Here is a 14,343-nt window from a genome sequence, read left to right on the forward strand (position 1 = left end):
TCTTTGCAATAAATTGTCTGTCTTGTTTACTTTCAGATTTTTTAGTATTTTATTGATTTACATTTTTAACATTATTTTTGAGATTATACTATAATTACAACATTTCTCCCTTCCCTCTTCTCCCTCCAAAAATCCCATGTATCCCTCCCCAAATCTCATTCAAACTCATGGTTTCTTCTTTTATTTAAGTTTTCCTTCTTTCTTTCTTTCTTTCTTTCTTTCTTTCTTTCTTTCTTTCTTTCTTCCTTCCTTCCTTCCTTCCTTCCTTCCTTCCTTCCTTTCTCTTTCTCCTTCTTCCTTCCTTATTGTATGCATATATGTATATGCATATATTATATATCTCTAAACATAATCTGCTCAGTTCATATAGCATTACTTAAAAGTAGGACCGTCGGCAACCAGTTTGGGGTCTTCCCTGGGAAAGACCACCCTTTCTGTTCCCTGTTTTCCTCAGTTGCTCATAGTTCTTTGTGAGCTACTAGATTCACCATTGCTTGGATGGCCAGCCAGTGCAAGTCAGTTACCCTCAGGGGATATCAGCATCCTTCTGTAAGGGCAAGGAGTTCCTGAAGGACCAAAGCAATAATAAAAAGTTCACGGCTACTACAAGGATGGCTGCAAGGTGCAGGGGGCCCATGTATGTTCTTTGCAGTTCAATTTTAATTTCTCAAAGACATTCTTTTTGAAATGCTGGGAATTGAACCCAGGGCCTCAAGATTAGGCATTTTTTTGTACGACTTATCTGTACCCCAAGTCCAGACACATTTAAAAACAATTATTTTCTTTCCCACTGGTATGAATCCATTCCACACAGTATTAGGTTACATAAGAACATTTTAATACAAGTGAAATGTACTTTGGATGTATTCCCACTGTGTGACCCTATTTCTCCCATCTTTTCCTTAATTTGAACATCAGACTTTATTTTTCTAATTAGCAAATGCAGCATTAAGCTTCACTATAGCATTTTGGTTTTATTTGATTTTTCTCATCCTCTCCCTTCTCTGCCCTTCTCTCTGATACCACTTTGTTCTCCTCCATCCCTGCCACACCATCTTTTGTGCTCTCATGTGTCCTATGGTTCCTCCCCCAGATTTCTCCAATGCCTCCTTTTCTCTTCCCACCACCCCATTTCTAGTTTGATAACCAATGCCCACACTCACTTTCATGTGTACACATACTCACAGGCATTGCAGGCTATGCTTGACCTAAGCATAGAGGTTTTGCAAGAAGTTAAAAAGTGATGCTATTTTATGGCCCAGCTGCACTGCTAACTGCAGGCGTATACCTAAAGGACTTGTACTCTACCAAAGAGATACTAGCACACCCATGGTCATGGCCGCAATACTCACAATAGCAAGGAAATGAACTTTGGTGTGTGTGTGTGTGTGTGTGTGTGTGTGTGTGTGTGTGTCTAACAGTTTTGTTTAAAGGAAAATTGAGAAAATTATATATGGTTCCCATTATGACCTACCATCTGCCTGCTATTAGAAATTGCATACTATATTTGGTTAATAGAACATTAGCCAGATGAGATGGTTTATCCACATTTCTTTAGCTTTTTAACCCTCTGTCCTGTGCTATTCCGAGATGCCATCCAGGGTACTGCATTCTAGCAACTCATAATGTTAACTTGGGCTCTTCTGGAATGCACATATTTTTCTACTGAAACTGACATATGCACATTTTCAAAAACTTCATTTAGTTTCCCTGTATGTTTTTAACTTCTCTCTAACTCTTTACCACTCTGTGATTTCAAGCAGGTTGCCTCAAACTTCAGCTTCCACATTTGAAGATAGTTTGTGATGATTAAAAGAACAATGCTTTGTGTAGTATGGTATTTGAGCAAATGTTTCCCTTATCTTCCCTATTAGCATGTATTTATTGGATAAGAACCCCCACTCTTCCTCTCTTCTCATCATCTTCTGCTCCCTTGCCCCCTCTATCTCAACCTCCTGCAGAACAGTGCTTTCTCCTGCGCATCTCAGATTACTCTGATCTGGATACTTCCACTGTGCCAGCCCTCTTCTGTTCACACTCACCATGGAGTCTGCGATGGCACACTGGGGTCATTTCATTGCCAACGTCCCCAGGTGCTTGTGTTTACCATTTGGTCTCAAAACTCTCTCAGTTCTCACCTCTATTCCTTCCACATTCAGGCAGAATGATTCGCTTTGAACTGCAATAGCTTCTGCCTATGCTTAGATCAAAGGCATCCACATCCAGTACCATCTCTAGAGCAGAACAATCCAGATCATAAATTTCCACTGCTAAGCCCATCATCAGTTACTGCCAGTGCTTAGTTGCGGCTATGGGTAAGGCAATGGGGCATGGTTGACAGAAGAAAGCTAGTCTTCAAGGGTAGAACCCTGTAATACCATCTTAGAAGAGGCCACAAGCACCCCATTACCTGCTCTAGCCAGCTTTCTTATCCATGAAAAGATTCCTAGGTCCTCTGTATATATGTTATGGCTGAGTAACCTGGTGTTCTTGTGATATTCCTAACATTGGGATTGTCCCAGACTCTTTTGCCTACTTGTGGGACCCTGTTCCTCCTACTAGCTTGCCTTGTCCAGTCTTAATGTGAAGGTATGTGCCCAGTTGTATGGTAGTTTGTTATGCTAAGTTTGGTTGATGTCCCTGGGAGGCATGCTCTTTTCTGAAGGAAGGTGGGAGTGGGAGGATTGGGTGGGAAGGGGAAAGGGAAAAGGCAGATGAGATATAATATGAGATAGAAGAGTTTTAAAAAGATTATTATAATAACATTGACACACATCCATGACATTTTCTTTCTTTGGCTACCAAATACCATGGAGATTGTGCATACATGCATGCATGTGTGTATTTACATACATATAAATTCACATGCATGTATCCGTATGTGCAAATGTATGTGTCCCATCCTTCAGGAAAACAGTACCAACTTAAATAAAACCCACAACAGTAATAGCTTCTACATAACTCTTTCCTTCTTCAAGTCCACAAAAATATTTGTTCTAAATTGGGAAATGAATTCAGATTTTTTGAGTACCTGCATAATAAGACATCACTATACAAAGAAATGCCTCATCAAATGTGTGGAACTAGAAAACATCATCTTGAGTGAGGTAACTCAGACCCAGAAAGATATCTATGTACTCATTTATAAGTGGATATTAGTCATAAAGTACAGGACAATCATACTACAATCCACAGACACAAAGAAGGTAAGAAATAAGGAGAGCCCAGGGGAGGATTCTTGAATCTCATTCAGAAGGGAAAATAAAATAGACATTAGAAATGGGCTAGAAAGAGGGAATTAGAAAGGAGACGGGGTAGAGAGGGGAATAGGGGTAGGAATCAGGAGGGGAGGGTGAAAGAGAGGAGGGAAGGGGCTGTGATTTGGATGCAATGTGAATAAATAAATGGAAAAAAGAGGTGCCTTGTTTTATTTGAGGTAGGGTCTCATGTGATCTTGACTGTTCTTTAGCCTAGATGTAGCAAAGGATGAACTTGGATTCCTAATCAATCTTACTATACCTCTGCATGCACGGACTATATGCATGTGCCACCATGCTAGATTTCTGTAGTGCAGGAGCTCAAGCTCCGAGTTTGGGCCATGTTAGCTAAGTGCTCTACCTGCTGAGCCGCATCTACAACCTTACATTTTGGACTTTAAAAGTTACTTCAATAGTCAGGACATAAAAGACAGGGAATAAATGTAGCTTCTAAGTAAAAGATACTTTCTTGGGTGTTAAAATGAAATTTCAATTCAAAGAAGCCTTAGTGTTTATGATTTCCAAGGAAACAGAAGAGTATAAAAAGAGCTAGCCTTTTCTATCGGTCAGCTGCTGTAGGAGCTCCACCCATATGTCTATGGACTGTGTAGAATCCCTGGGGCAACATGGCTCTGTTTTGTACACACCTGAGGCCTGTCTTGGTGTCATTTAGAAAAAGGAAATTGCTGAGGCCGCAACCCAAGCTATCTCCTTGTCTAGTTCTCTAAGAAACCCAGTCTCTACCAAGATGCCACAGCAATCTCCACCTTTAGTCCCAAATTCAAGAGGAATTTTGTGGAAATCACTAAGTTATTGTTCCAAAGCTGTTTAGAAAAGTGAATAGAGCTAAGCATTAGTTACTGCCCTATCACATTAACTCTTCATAAATTAAAAGTGTGAAAAGGTAATAAGCATCTAGCATTGCACTGTAGTTGGTTTATTCTATTTTTGGACACTTACACATAACTGATAATCATGTATATTTGGCCATTTCAGTCGATTCAGGATCCCATAATTCCCTGTACCTGAGGTAGCTCAAGCCTTTGGAACCTCCTTCTATAGATATACTAAGCAGCAAATGTTTCTACAAGGTGGCACAATTGCAAAACTCCCAGTTTTTCTTTGTTTTCTTTTCATCTCTTAGTGAAATATTTGTGTGCTTTTTTTTTCTATGTAGAAGCAGAACCCTAACTCCTGTCTCGATTTAGATATCTGATTTCATACTCTTTTGACAGTTATATCACATTTTCTGTAGTTACAAGTTTTCCTTCACCAGGAAGCTTTTTCCTCCTGATTGTGCTTGCATCCACTCTGCTATCTTGACAGCCCACCTATCTGCATACTATATGCAATCCATGTTCTGGGATAACTGTCATCAGCCTTCCCTCCTACCCCCAACAGATCCTGACCTGTCCCTTTGTTACCTCTGTGTTGGAGAGCTGGAACCATGGCTGTTTCCCATAGGTAAAGATCTCCCAAAGAATAACCCCAAAGCTCCATACATCACTCTCTGTGGTGAACTTCCGGTACATTATGCTTTCAGGGGGCATCCAGCGGATGGGGAGCATGGTGTGTCCTCCCACCTAAAAAAGAGCAAAGACAGTGACAGAAAGAGTTACCAGATCACCAGAATCAACCAGAAGTCTACCCCCTTCTTATATAAATGTACCCTCCATGCATTGGATCCCAACATGGCCATGCTCTAGGCAACCTGAATTCATAGGTGAATGGGGATACTGACATCAGTGAATATCACGAGAGCAGTTATAAATTGGACCCTAGAGGAGAAGGGAGACTTCTTAACACAGAGCATGAAAACTAAAAGGTGATTTGAAGTGAGAGAGAAGATTTGAGAATCTGGCACTAGAATATAATCTTAAAATCTTTAAGAAATCTCCTGGAGGAAGCCAGGAGAACTGTGATCCTTCAACCATTAGAGTGGCCACAAACACTATGTTAGACCCTTTGACAAAGTTGACCAAGGTAAAACTATACATTACAGACATTTAATCTATAGATTCTTACTTTTACTTCCCACTTAAATTTCTCATCACAACTTGGGATCTGTGCCTCATGTGAACAGAATAGAGACTTTAGAAGCTCCTAAGACCATGAATTAATAAGAAACTGAGTGGAAAAAGAAGAATAACACTTCAAAATGCTTAGTATGATACAGCACGGAGAATAATAAGTCTTTACAATGAGCCTAACAAGATACTTTCTGGATTTACCCCCAGAGATGCAAGGGGAAGAGAAAGTAACTGAGAAGAGGAGACATTTGGGATATGACTGAGGGGAAAACTCTCCATAAATATTCACTATCCAATAGGTTAGAGATATCAGCACACACAAAAGAAATTTCACAGCATGTTTCAAATCTCAGGAATGAACCGCATCATTACCAAGCAGAATGTCAGAAGCTGGACCTTTCAGTTAATAAGGGAAATTTGTTCCAAAAGTGCTTGCTATTCACTTGAAATGAAGATAGTTCTGTGTCTGTGTCCCAGTAAACTGTCAATACAAATATCTTTCCCTGATGGACCAGTTGGAGGAACATCAGCAATGAGCACTGGAAATCAAGTAGCTAAAGAGATGAAAACCTCACACCTAAACAGAGAGATTATGTATGTGTCATCCACTGGAAACATCTTAGAAGAAACTTATCTTCTGGATTTGTAGAAAAGTCACTCTTAACCTGGGACTTTTGAAATAAGTCTAGCTTTCTACATGCCGTGAAAACACGCAAAATGTGTCTACCTGGAAAGCAATCACTAGGACTCTTCACTAAATACAGGCTTTTCAAAGAAAAAATAAAAACCAAACCAAAACAAACAAAAAAGGCAAAACCACCAGAAGTTAATAGAGTATGATTCTAGAAGAACAGAAAAAGGAATGCATGGTATGTGCTGTCTTGAATTCCACAACAATGGAGCAAATAGACCACAACAGTGCAATTTAAATCTAAATAGTGCTTGCTAATTTGGTGGCTAATGGTAATACAATAACTAATAAGGGCTTCCTATAAAAATAGAAACATAAAGTAAATAATATTACCAATAATGTTAATAGTACTACTGCTGCTACTGCTAACCTAATTATGGGGAATGGAATTTCCACATAATTTTAACCATAAGTGCAGAGGAGAGTGGGTGCAGAAATAATTAAAAGCCTGATAAAGACTTTATCATTAAGAGAGGAAGGAAAAGCACTTATAGATACCAATCAATCATTGGTCATAATAATTTCCCCTTAAATATGCTTGTGAAAAACTTTAAGTAGCTTCCAAAAGAATAAAAGTACTATATACAGCTTCCTAACAGTTTTCAGGAACACAGTATCAAAATATTTCATTGTACCAAAAATAGCAGCAATAATGAACAAAATGTACAAAATGAAAGTAAAATCTAATGTTCTGTAGATAGTAAGTATAAATAGATTATTACTACCTCTAACATATGAGGAACATTTAGGTTAGAACTCAAAGTTCATGTTATTTATAAAAGCTGTATTTAAAACAAAATTATAGAAAATATTAAAAATAAAGTGATGAAAGTATACTCAAGGTTCATGTTATTTAGAAAAGCTGCACTTAAAGCAAAATTACAGAAAATATTAAAAATAAAGCCTGAAAGTAAAAGCAATAAAAGTGAGATATAATTAGCCATATACGCACATATACAAATGCATACAAGCAAGCATGCATATACATGTATGTGTTTATGTAGATGGAGATGGCCAATTAGATTTCCTTAATTCATTTCTTCCTAGACATTATGCATTATTATGTGTAGTTGAAAAACTCCAACTATCAATAATTTAATGTTAAAAAGGGCTTATGTCATAGTTTTTACAAACAGAGTGACATATATAAAGTTGGAAAATTTTGCCATTAGGATAATCATGAACTCCTTTACTCTAGTTACCATAGCAGCACTATGTTAAATATATGCATATGTAAAGAGAAAAATATCACAAAATTTTAAAAACTGATAAAGCTATCACAATGAAAAACTAATCCACACTAAAGGTACTTTTTTAATTTACAAAATCCAATTACATATTAAACCTCAAAGGAAATCTGAAAAGAAAAAAAAAACATAGGTACATAATAAGAACAATAAACATTTTCCCTAGCAAGTAAAGCAAACTATAAATAACAACAAAGGATTAATCTATTAAAAAGTTTATATGAGGAAGAAATTAAAATACTATTTGCTGAAAATAATATTTAAAGCGATTTATTATACTATGAACTGAAGTCCTAGTCATTGAATCCTTTGCAATATACCCAAAAGAATCTTTAAAAAACATTTTGGAAATTAACTATTGTTAGAATAATTAAATTATAACTAAGCTGAATAAGGATTCAATTTTGAAAGAAAGTAAAAATCCATACAGTAAAAAGAAACTAACAATAAAGACAATATTTTAAAAACAAAACTGGTTTAGTATAAGTCAAGACAATGACAACACAGTCAGAAGAGACAAAACCACTTATTTGAGCTATATAATGAATTTTCTGTCTTTCAAAATTTATTAATATCTTTAGCAAGGTTAATAAGCAATGTAAAAGAGAAAATGTAAAATTATAAAAAAAATTTAAAGTCCAATAAATTTTAAAATATAAGTTCAATTAGTGACTTACTGGAAATACTAAAAAAAAAAAAAAGTTGAGAAATGTAGAAAATTTGAGAACAAAATATCAAAATTATAGCAAATCAAATCCACATCTGATGGAAATAAAAATGTGGTCTTGTATGTGAGTCTTAGTAAAGTTTTCCAATGCGAAAAACATAGACGCTTTCTCAAACCACTCTCTGTGGCTTACGTATATGTAAAAGCAGATTCCGTCTAACAACACAGCGCCTCAAATATATAAATACAGATAAAGAGATTTAGTCTGTATATTCTTGTAAGACCATCTCAGTTCCAAATATAATCACCAAACTGAAAAGCTTATTCAAAATATATCACAAGAATAACAACCTTAGGAAATCTACTGTTCCATTTACCTAATTAAAAAGTAATGAAAAAATACATTCTTTGAAAAGATGCTAAAATTTTCCAGTACTGTTTTCTGATTGAAAAGTCTAATCTATTAATGTGGAGAGGAAACTTCTTTTACTTAACACATTACATATCACAATCCCTGATAAACCTGAGAAGCACAGAAGGTATTTGCTTCCCTGATTTTGTAAAACACTATCCAGGAAACCCTAATCAATGTAATAAAGTAATTATTTTGTTAAATGCATACAACATCAAACTGGCCTCTAAATACACAACTCTTTATGCCTAGATGAGTGTGGCTCTCAGAACTCATCAGAAAAGTTTCTTTGTGCCACAGATGGTACTTAACTCAGAACCTAATGAGGTATAGGAGCACAGAGAATAAGTGGCTGTAAAAGCTCAGCCACAACTGGGACATCTGCATTGCATCTCTTCTACAAGGTTCAGCAGCCATCAAAGAAGGGGGGGGGGGGAGAAAGATTGTAAGAATCAAGATTGATAGGGAGGATGAGCACAAAACAGAGTCATCTGGACATGACATGACCTATGTACTCATGGCCACACAGCAGCTGTGGTTGTTTGCAGGAGACTTGCACGTGATCAAGCTACTCAGCATTCTGGCACGAAGGGGAAGAAGTTCATGAGTCCCCATGCCTAACTGAGTTGCTATAAAGATTTGATGTTTTCCATAGGAGTAACAGTTTTCTCTAAGGGAAAGTCAACCATACTCCAGTGGATGGCTATATAACCAGAAGTCTTATGGACAGTATAAAGTCTATGGGTTTAATAACCCAAAGTCTATGGGTTATTAAATTTTAAGAAAGAGGACACAAAGCAAGTAGAGGGGTGGATAGATCTGGGGGAAGTAGTTACATAGAGGAGTTGGACATACATATGACCATAATGCATGTATGGTATGAATTTTAAAAAATAAATATATGATAAAATGTTGAAGCAGAGACTCCAAATTGTCTGCTGTGTGGGTATAGCATGGTTGTTTAAAACAATTAACTAAAAAGTAATTAAAACTATTATAGCTTAGTAAGATACCCACATATGGAAAAATAATAGCCAAACTACATGAATAATACCATAGTAATTCAAAACAATTGAAAGTAAAACTGTATAATATCAATAAAGTACTTTAAAATCTGATATATAACTTGGCTTAAAATGTCTAAGTATATTCAGATCAAAAAACACAAAATAGGACCTACATAAATGGAGTTTATCACTTTCTTGGATAAGAAGGTTTGATAGGATAGGTCACTCATTCATCCTTTAAATACAATTTAAGATTTCAGTGCAATATATTTAAAACTCTCAAAGGAATGGGTAATGGAAACTGCCAAGATGAATCCAGAGTATATCCAGAGTAGTGATTGCTTAATCAGAGAACTGTTGAACTAGAACAATGATGGAGATTTGTTCTATCAGATAGCAACACATTTTATTGCACTGTGCAATGAGCACCCTGTGTCTGGAATAGGGATAGACAATATACCAATGTAACAAAACAGAAAACCTGGAAGGAGAATCATGTATAAATATTGAAGTTTAATATATGAAATGATGGGTTAGTAATTAAGGTGCTGGGGCAATGAACTATTCATTTAAAAAATACACTTAGATACCTACCTCACACCATATACAAAAATCATTTCCAGATGGATTAAAGAGCTAAACATAAAAAAAAACAAAACAATAAGAATATTAGAAGAAAACTTACAAAGGTATTTGTATAACCTCAGGAGTAGAAGACCTTCCTACATGACATACACTTAAAAAGCCACAAAGAATACAATTTATAGACACAATTTTGTAAAATTAAATAGCAAAGACAAAAATTTGTAATCGAAAGACAAATGACAGAAACATCTGCAACATATGTAACAGATAAACCATCATAATCATTATCATTAATATGACTTTGTAAAATGGTCTTGCTAAGCAGCCTCAGGCTGGCCTGAAAGTCTCTGTGTAAATCAGGCATGCCTCAACCCGGCAGAAGTACTCCTGCCTCTGCCTCCCTAGGGCTGGGACAGACAAGGAACTAAAATCCACATAATTCATGGTGCTTCTTTGTGTTAGTTAGATAAGCAAACCAACAGACAGATGAGTGAAGACTAAGCAGACAAGCCACAAAAGAGCTACAAACGGCCACAGACAAATGACAGGATGCCGGAGTCGAAGAGCACAGACAGGTATTTTAATGACAATTGATAAAGGGGGGAAAGAAAGGTTGCTATCTGATGCTTGGGAAGATGTGAGCCCTGATGTTGTAATCCTGACTGTGAGATTGGAATCTGTTTCTGAGGACACAGTTTTTGCATTATCTACCCACAATGAAGGTGTAAGAGCCCTGGGGTCCATTGATTTTACTGTAGGAGTAGTAGAAAATTATTGTCTCGTGTGTAGGCAAAATTATTTGGTTCAAGATTTTCATTTTAAAAGGCATAGATATGTTCATTTTTAAAGGCATATATGATGGTTAAAACAATAAAAAATGCTACTACTTTGTACTGCTAACTAATATGTAGTATTTGAAAATACAACTCATTGATAAATACATGTTGTCATTCTCATTTATGTAAAAATGAAAATGCATAAACATAAGCAAACACACAGGAATAATATACACCTTTGTGAACGACATGAAAAGATCCAGAAAGTCACTAAGGCAGTAATTTTCTCTAGAAATGAAAGTAAGAAGGTTCCAAATTTTATTATATGTATTTGTATATTGTTTACAATTTTATAGTGATCAGGTACCATATTTTAAAATTCCAAGATAAAAGGAAAAGTAAACATTCGAATAGACAGACAGAAACCAAGAGATACAAGTCCACAAAAAATGTCAGTTTTGTAAAATAAGTATGTTTGTGACAGGATATGCTAGAATGGTTTGTTTCACCTGGCTTCTTGAGTGAAAACAAATACAAGTCAGGAATACCAAAACATCACCCTGAGTGTGTAATTTTAAATAATGGAACCCTCCATTTGATGCTAAAATATGTCTCCGTTGATGGTTTTTATATAAAATACAGAGGATGTTTTACATTGAAATCTCCATGTTCAAAAAAGGAGAAAGTCAAGAGTACTGGGTGCAACTGTGATGATCCTAAGTGTTTGTTTGAGCAGACAACTCCCAGAAGGGCATTAACTGGTCACAGGGCCCCTTTAGAAAGCTGTTATAAGTTAGCAGCATTAATGTGAATGATATTTATACTACATTCCTCTAAGAATAAGGTCTTAACATGGCAAAACCAGCAAAAATAGGAACTCAAGAAACCTTGAATTGCTGCCTCAGATGGCATCACAGATACAAGAACCTACCAGGTATCATTAAGTGCAGAGATGTACACACAGTACAGTAATTGATCACTGTGTACATCTTCACATGCGCCTAGATAACATAGCAAATCTAACTTCCTACAGTTCCCTTATTGCCCATAAGAACCCATATTGATTTCCTTCCATAATTTCCCCACATTGAGGAGACTCAGCCTGGGAAAAATAGTAGTCTAATAGTTCTAATAAGAGAGAGAGAGAGAGAGAGAGAGAGAGAGAGAGAGAGAGAGAGAGAGAGAGAGAGAGAGAGAGAGAGAGAGAGAGAGAGAGAGAAGCAAAAGAAAACACTCCTTGACAAATATCTCCACCCTAAAACTTACCCAGACATAAACTATCCAGAGCTATAGTATCAAGGGTAAGAACAATACTAATGAATGGAGATATCATATGGTTTCTCGGTTCATTTTTCTCCACTCCTGTGGGAGAGGTGCCTCTACTGTGCCCACTTCACAGATGAAAACAGTATGACTTACCCAAGCTTTGCCTAAGTAATTTTAGCTTGTGATTGGAGCTCTCTAGGGGATACCTTAAGGATCTTGAAGCTAAACCTTGAAAGGGGGTGACATAAACTAATAAGGAGCAAGGAAAATGGTGAAGAATGGTTACGGAAATAAAACGTAGAAAAATAAAACTTGGAATTATTTGCTCTTAGGAAAAAGCCCCTATCTGCTTTCAGAGCCTCCCATGGCCCCATCACTGCCTTCTGTTGTCCTCTCTTATCCTCACGACTTACAAAGTCGGGAATTAGGGAAAGCTAGAAGGAGGAATTTGCTTAGGAAAGGTTTTGCTCATTATGTTTAGATGTGGGTCTATAGAAATTGGGTGGTCCTGGGATCCTCTCTCACTGAACCTGTGCAGAATTCATCAGGAACTTCCCTTCTTAGATCCTCATGTATGTTGACTTAAGAATATAAAACTTCTTTAATCATTAAAACCATTAAAACCATTATCCCCAGACATATAGTACCTGCATGATATAGCATGTGCTTCCTCTGAAACATAATGGAAGGTGACGTCTCTCTTTTATATGATTTTATGGCCCATCAATGAATTCTGTCTGGTCACTCATTATGAAGTCCCCTTTAACCTAGTGATTTTAGCAACCATTGATGATCATTGCCAAAATCTATTATTTCATTAGTTGGTCAGAAGGATGACATTCTAATTATAGTATTTCTCCTGCATATATTAGCAGAAAAATTCTATAAATAAAAACTTCCCTTCGTCTGCTTCGTCTGATTGTACTGATTACAGCTTTTATAAAGCAAGCTTGAGTATTTCCCTGTATTAACTTGTTTTAGGAGACCGAGTTTATCCCTAGGTATTATGGTTTGTTTGTGGTTTGAACACATAGGCTTGAACGGTTGAATACTTAGTCCAGAGCTTATGGAGGTCGTTTGAAAGGAAAAAACAAAAAAACGAAAACAACAAAAAAAAACCCTACTTAAAGAAGTGGATTCCTGAAGGTGGGTCTTGAGGATGTATAGTCTAGCACTACTTCCTGTGCACTCTGCTTCCTTATGGCTAACACAACATGATCAGCTCTCCCACACTCTTAATAGCACCATGCCTTCCTCTCCATGGCGGGCTACACCACCTCAAATTTTGAGTCAAAGTAAAAACTTCTGCTCTTAAGCAGTATGAGAAGAAGAGCCACCACTCTCCCAGGGTCAGCTGTGAGGATTTTGTTTTGCTTCAGGACTTGCTCTGTTTCTTTTTTTTTCTTTTCTTTTTTTTTTTTTAACTCCCACTTGAAGTGTTTCAAGTAACTATTTTTGATGTCTTGTTTCCTTCCATCTTTGACCAATGGAAACCTCTTAAAGCTGTGCCTCCTTCTCTTCTCATATAGCCCCAGTAGTCTTTGATGGCACCTTCACTTTCTTACATGAAAGAACATTGTATGCTCCTCTTGTCATTTCCTTTCAGAGCCTTTGAAGCTAATGTTTCGCCAAGGATCTCTGCATCTTTTTGATGCACAATGGAATTTGGGGATCATAACATGGATCCTTGTGAGTTCTCCATGCTACTAGGGTGCTTGTGACTTCGGAGTTTTTTTTGGGAAGTTCAAAGCTGGGAATCATTTTTTGAAAGGGAAAAATACAACATGAGCTCATGATTTTGCTTATCCATACTCAAACTCAGGATTGCTTGGCTTCCTTGAATTTCATATTTCAATTTTTCTCTCATGCTGAAAATCATGATTACTAGAATGTAATAATAAAATTATTTAACTTTTCATAACACATTCGTGTGACTTTTAAAGTTATTTACTCTGTTATATATTACACCTGCAGTTTCCCCTCCCTCTTTTTCCTCCAAGCCTTTCCCTTTGCTGCCTACCTCTCCCCCTAATCCACTCCTTCTCCATTTCCCTCCAGAAAAGGAAAGGCTTCCCAGGAATATCAACCAAACATGGCATATGAAGTTGTAATAAAACTAGACACCTCTCCTCATAGTAAGGCTGGAAGAGGCCACCCAGCAGGAGTAAAAATGTCCAAAAAGGAGGCAACGAGTCAGAAACAACCCCTACTCCCACTGTTAGGAGTTCCAAAAGAAGACCAAACTACACAACTATAACACATATGTAAAGGACCTAGGTCAGTCCCATGCAGGGTCTGTGATTATCATTTCAGTCTCTGTGAGCCCCTAGGAACCTAGGTTGTTGATTCTGTGAGTTTTCTTGTGGTGCCCTTGACCCCTCTGGCGGCTTCTTTCTTCTTCTTTT

At 36.9% G+C, this 14,343-nt stretch overlaps 1 protein-coding gene across 4 annotated transcripts in view; it reads right to left on the reverse strand.

Annotated features, from left to right (window-relative positions):
- Nucleotides 1-14,343, reverse strand: part of Ntrk3 (neurotrophic receptor tyrosine kinase 3) — a 370,545-nt gene that overhangs the window by 1,338 nt on the left and 354,864 nt on the right. For 2 of the 4 annotated variants that reach the window (XM_021200784.2, XM_021200776.2), the window contains 2 exons: nt 9,906-9,947; nt 4,682-4,840 (listed from right to left, as the gene is read on the reverse strand). In XM_021200784.2, the coding sequence (XP_021056443.1) occupies nt 4,682-4,840; nt 9,906-9,947 (201 nt within the window). The remainder of the gene's footprint in view (nt 1-4,681; nt 4,841-9,905; nt 9,948-14,343) is intronic. The other 2 variants (XM_021200791.2, XM_029531709.1) reach the window with 1 other exon arrangement.

Source organism: Mus pahari, chromosome 1, assembly GCF_900095145.1.
Source record: "Mus pahari chromosome 1, PAHARI_EIJ_v1.1, whole genome shotgun sequence".
Classification (NCBI taxonomy): Eukaryota; Metazoa; Chordata; class Mammalia; order Rodentia; family Muridae; genus Mus; species Mus pahari.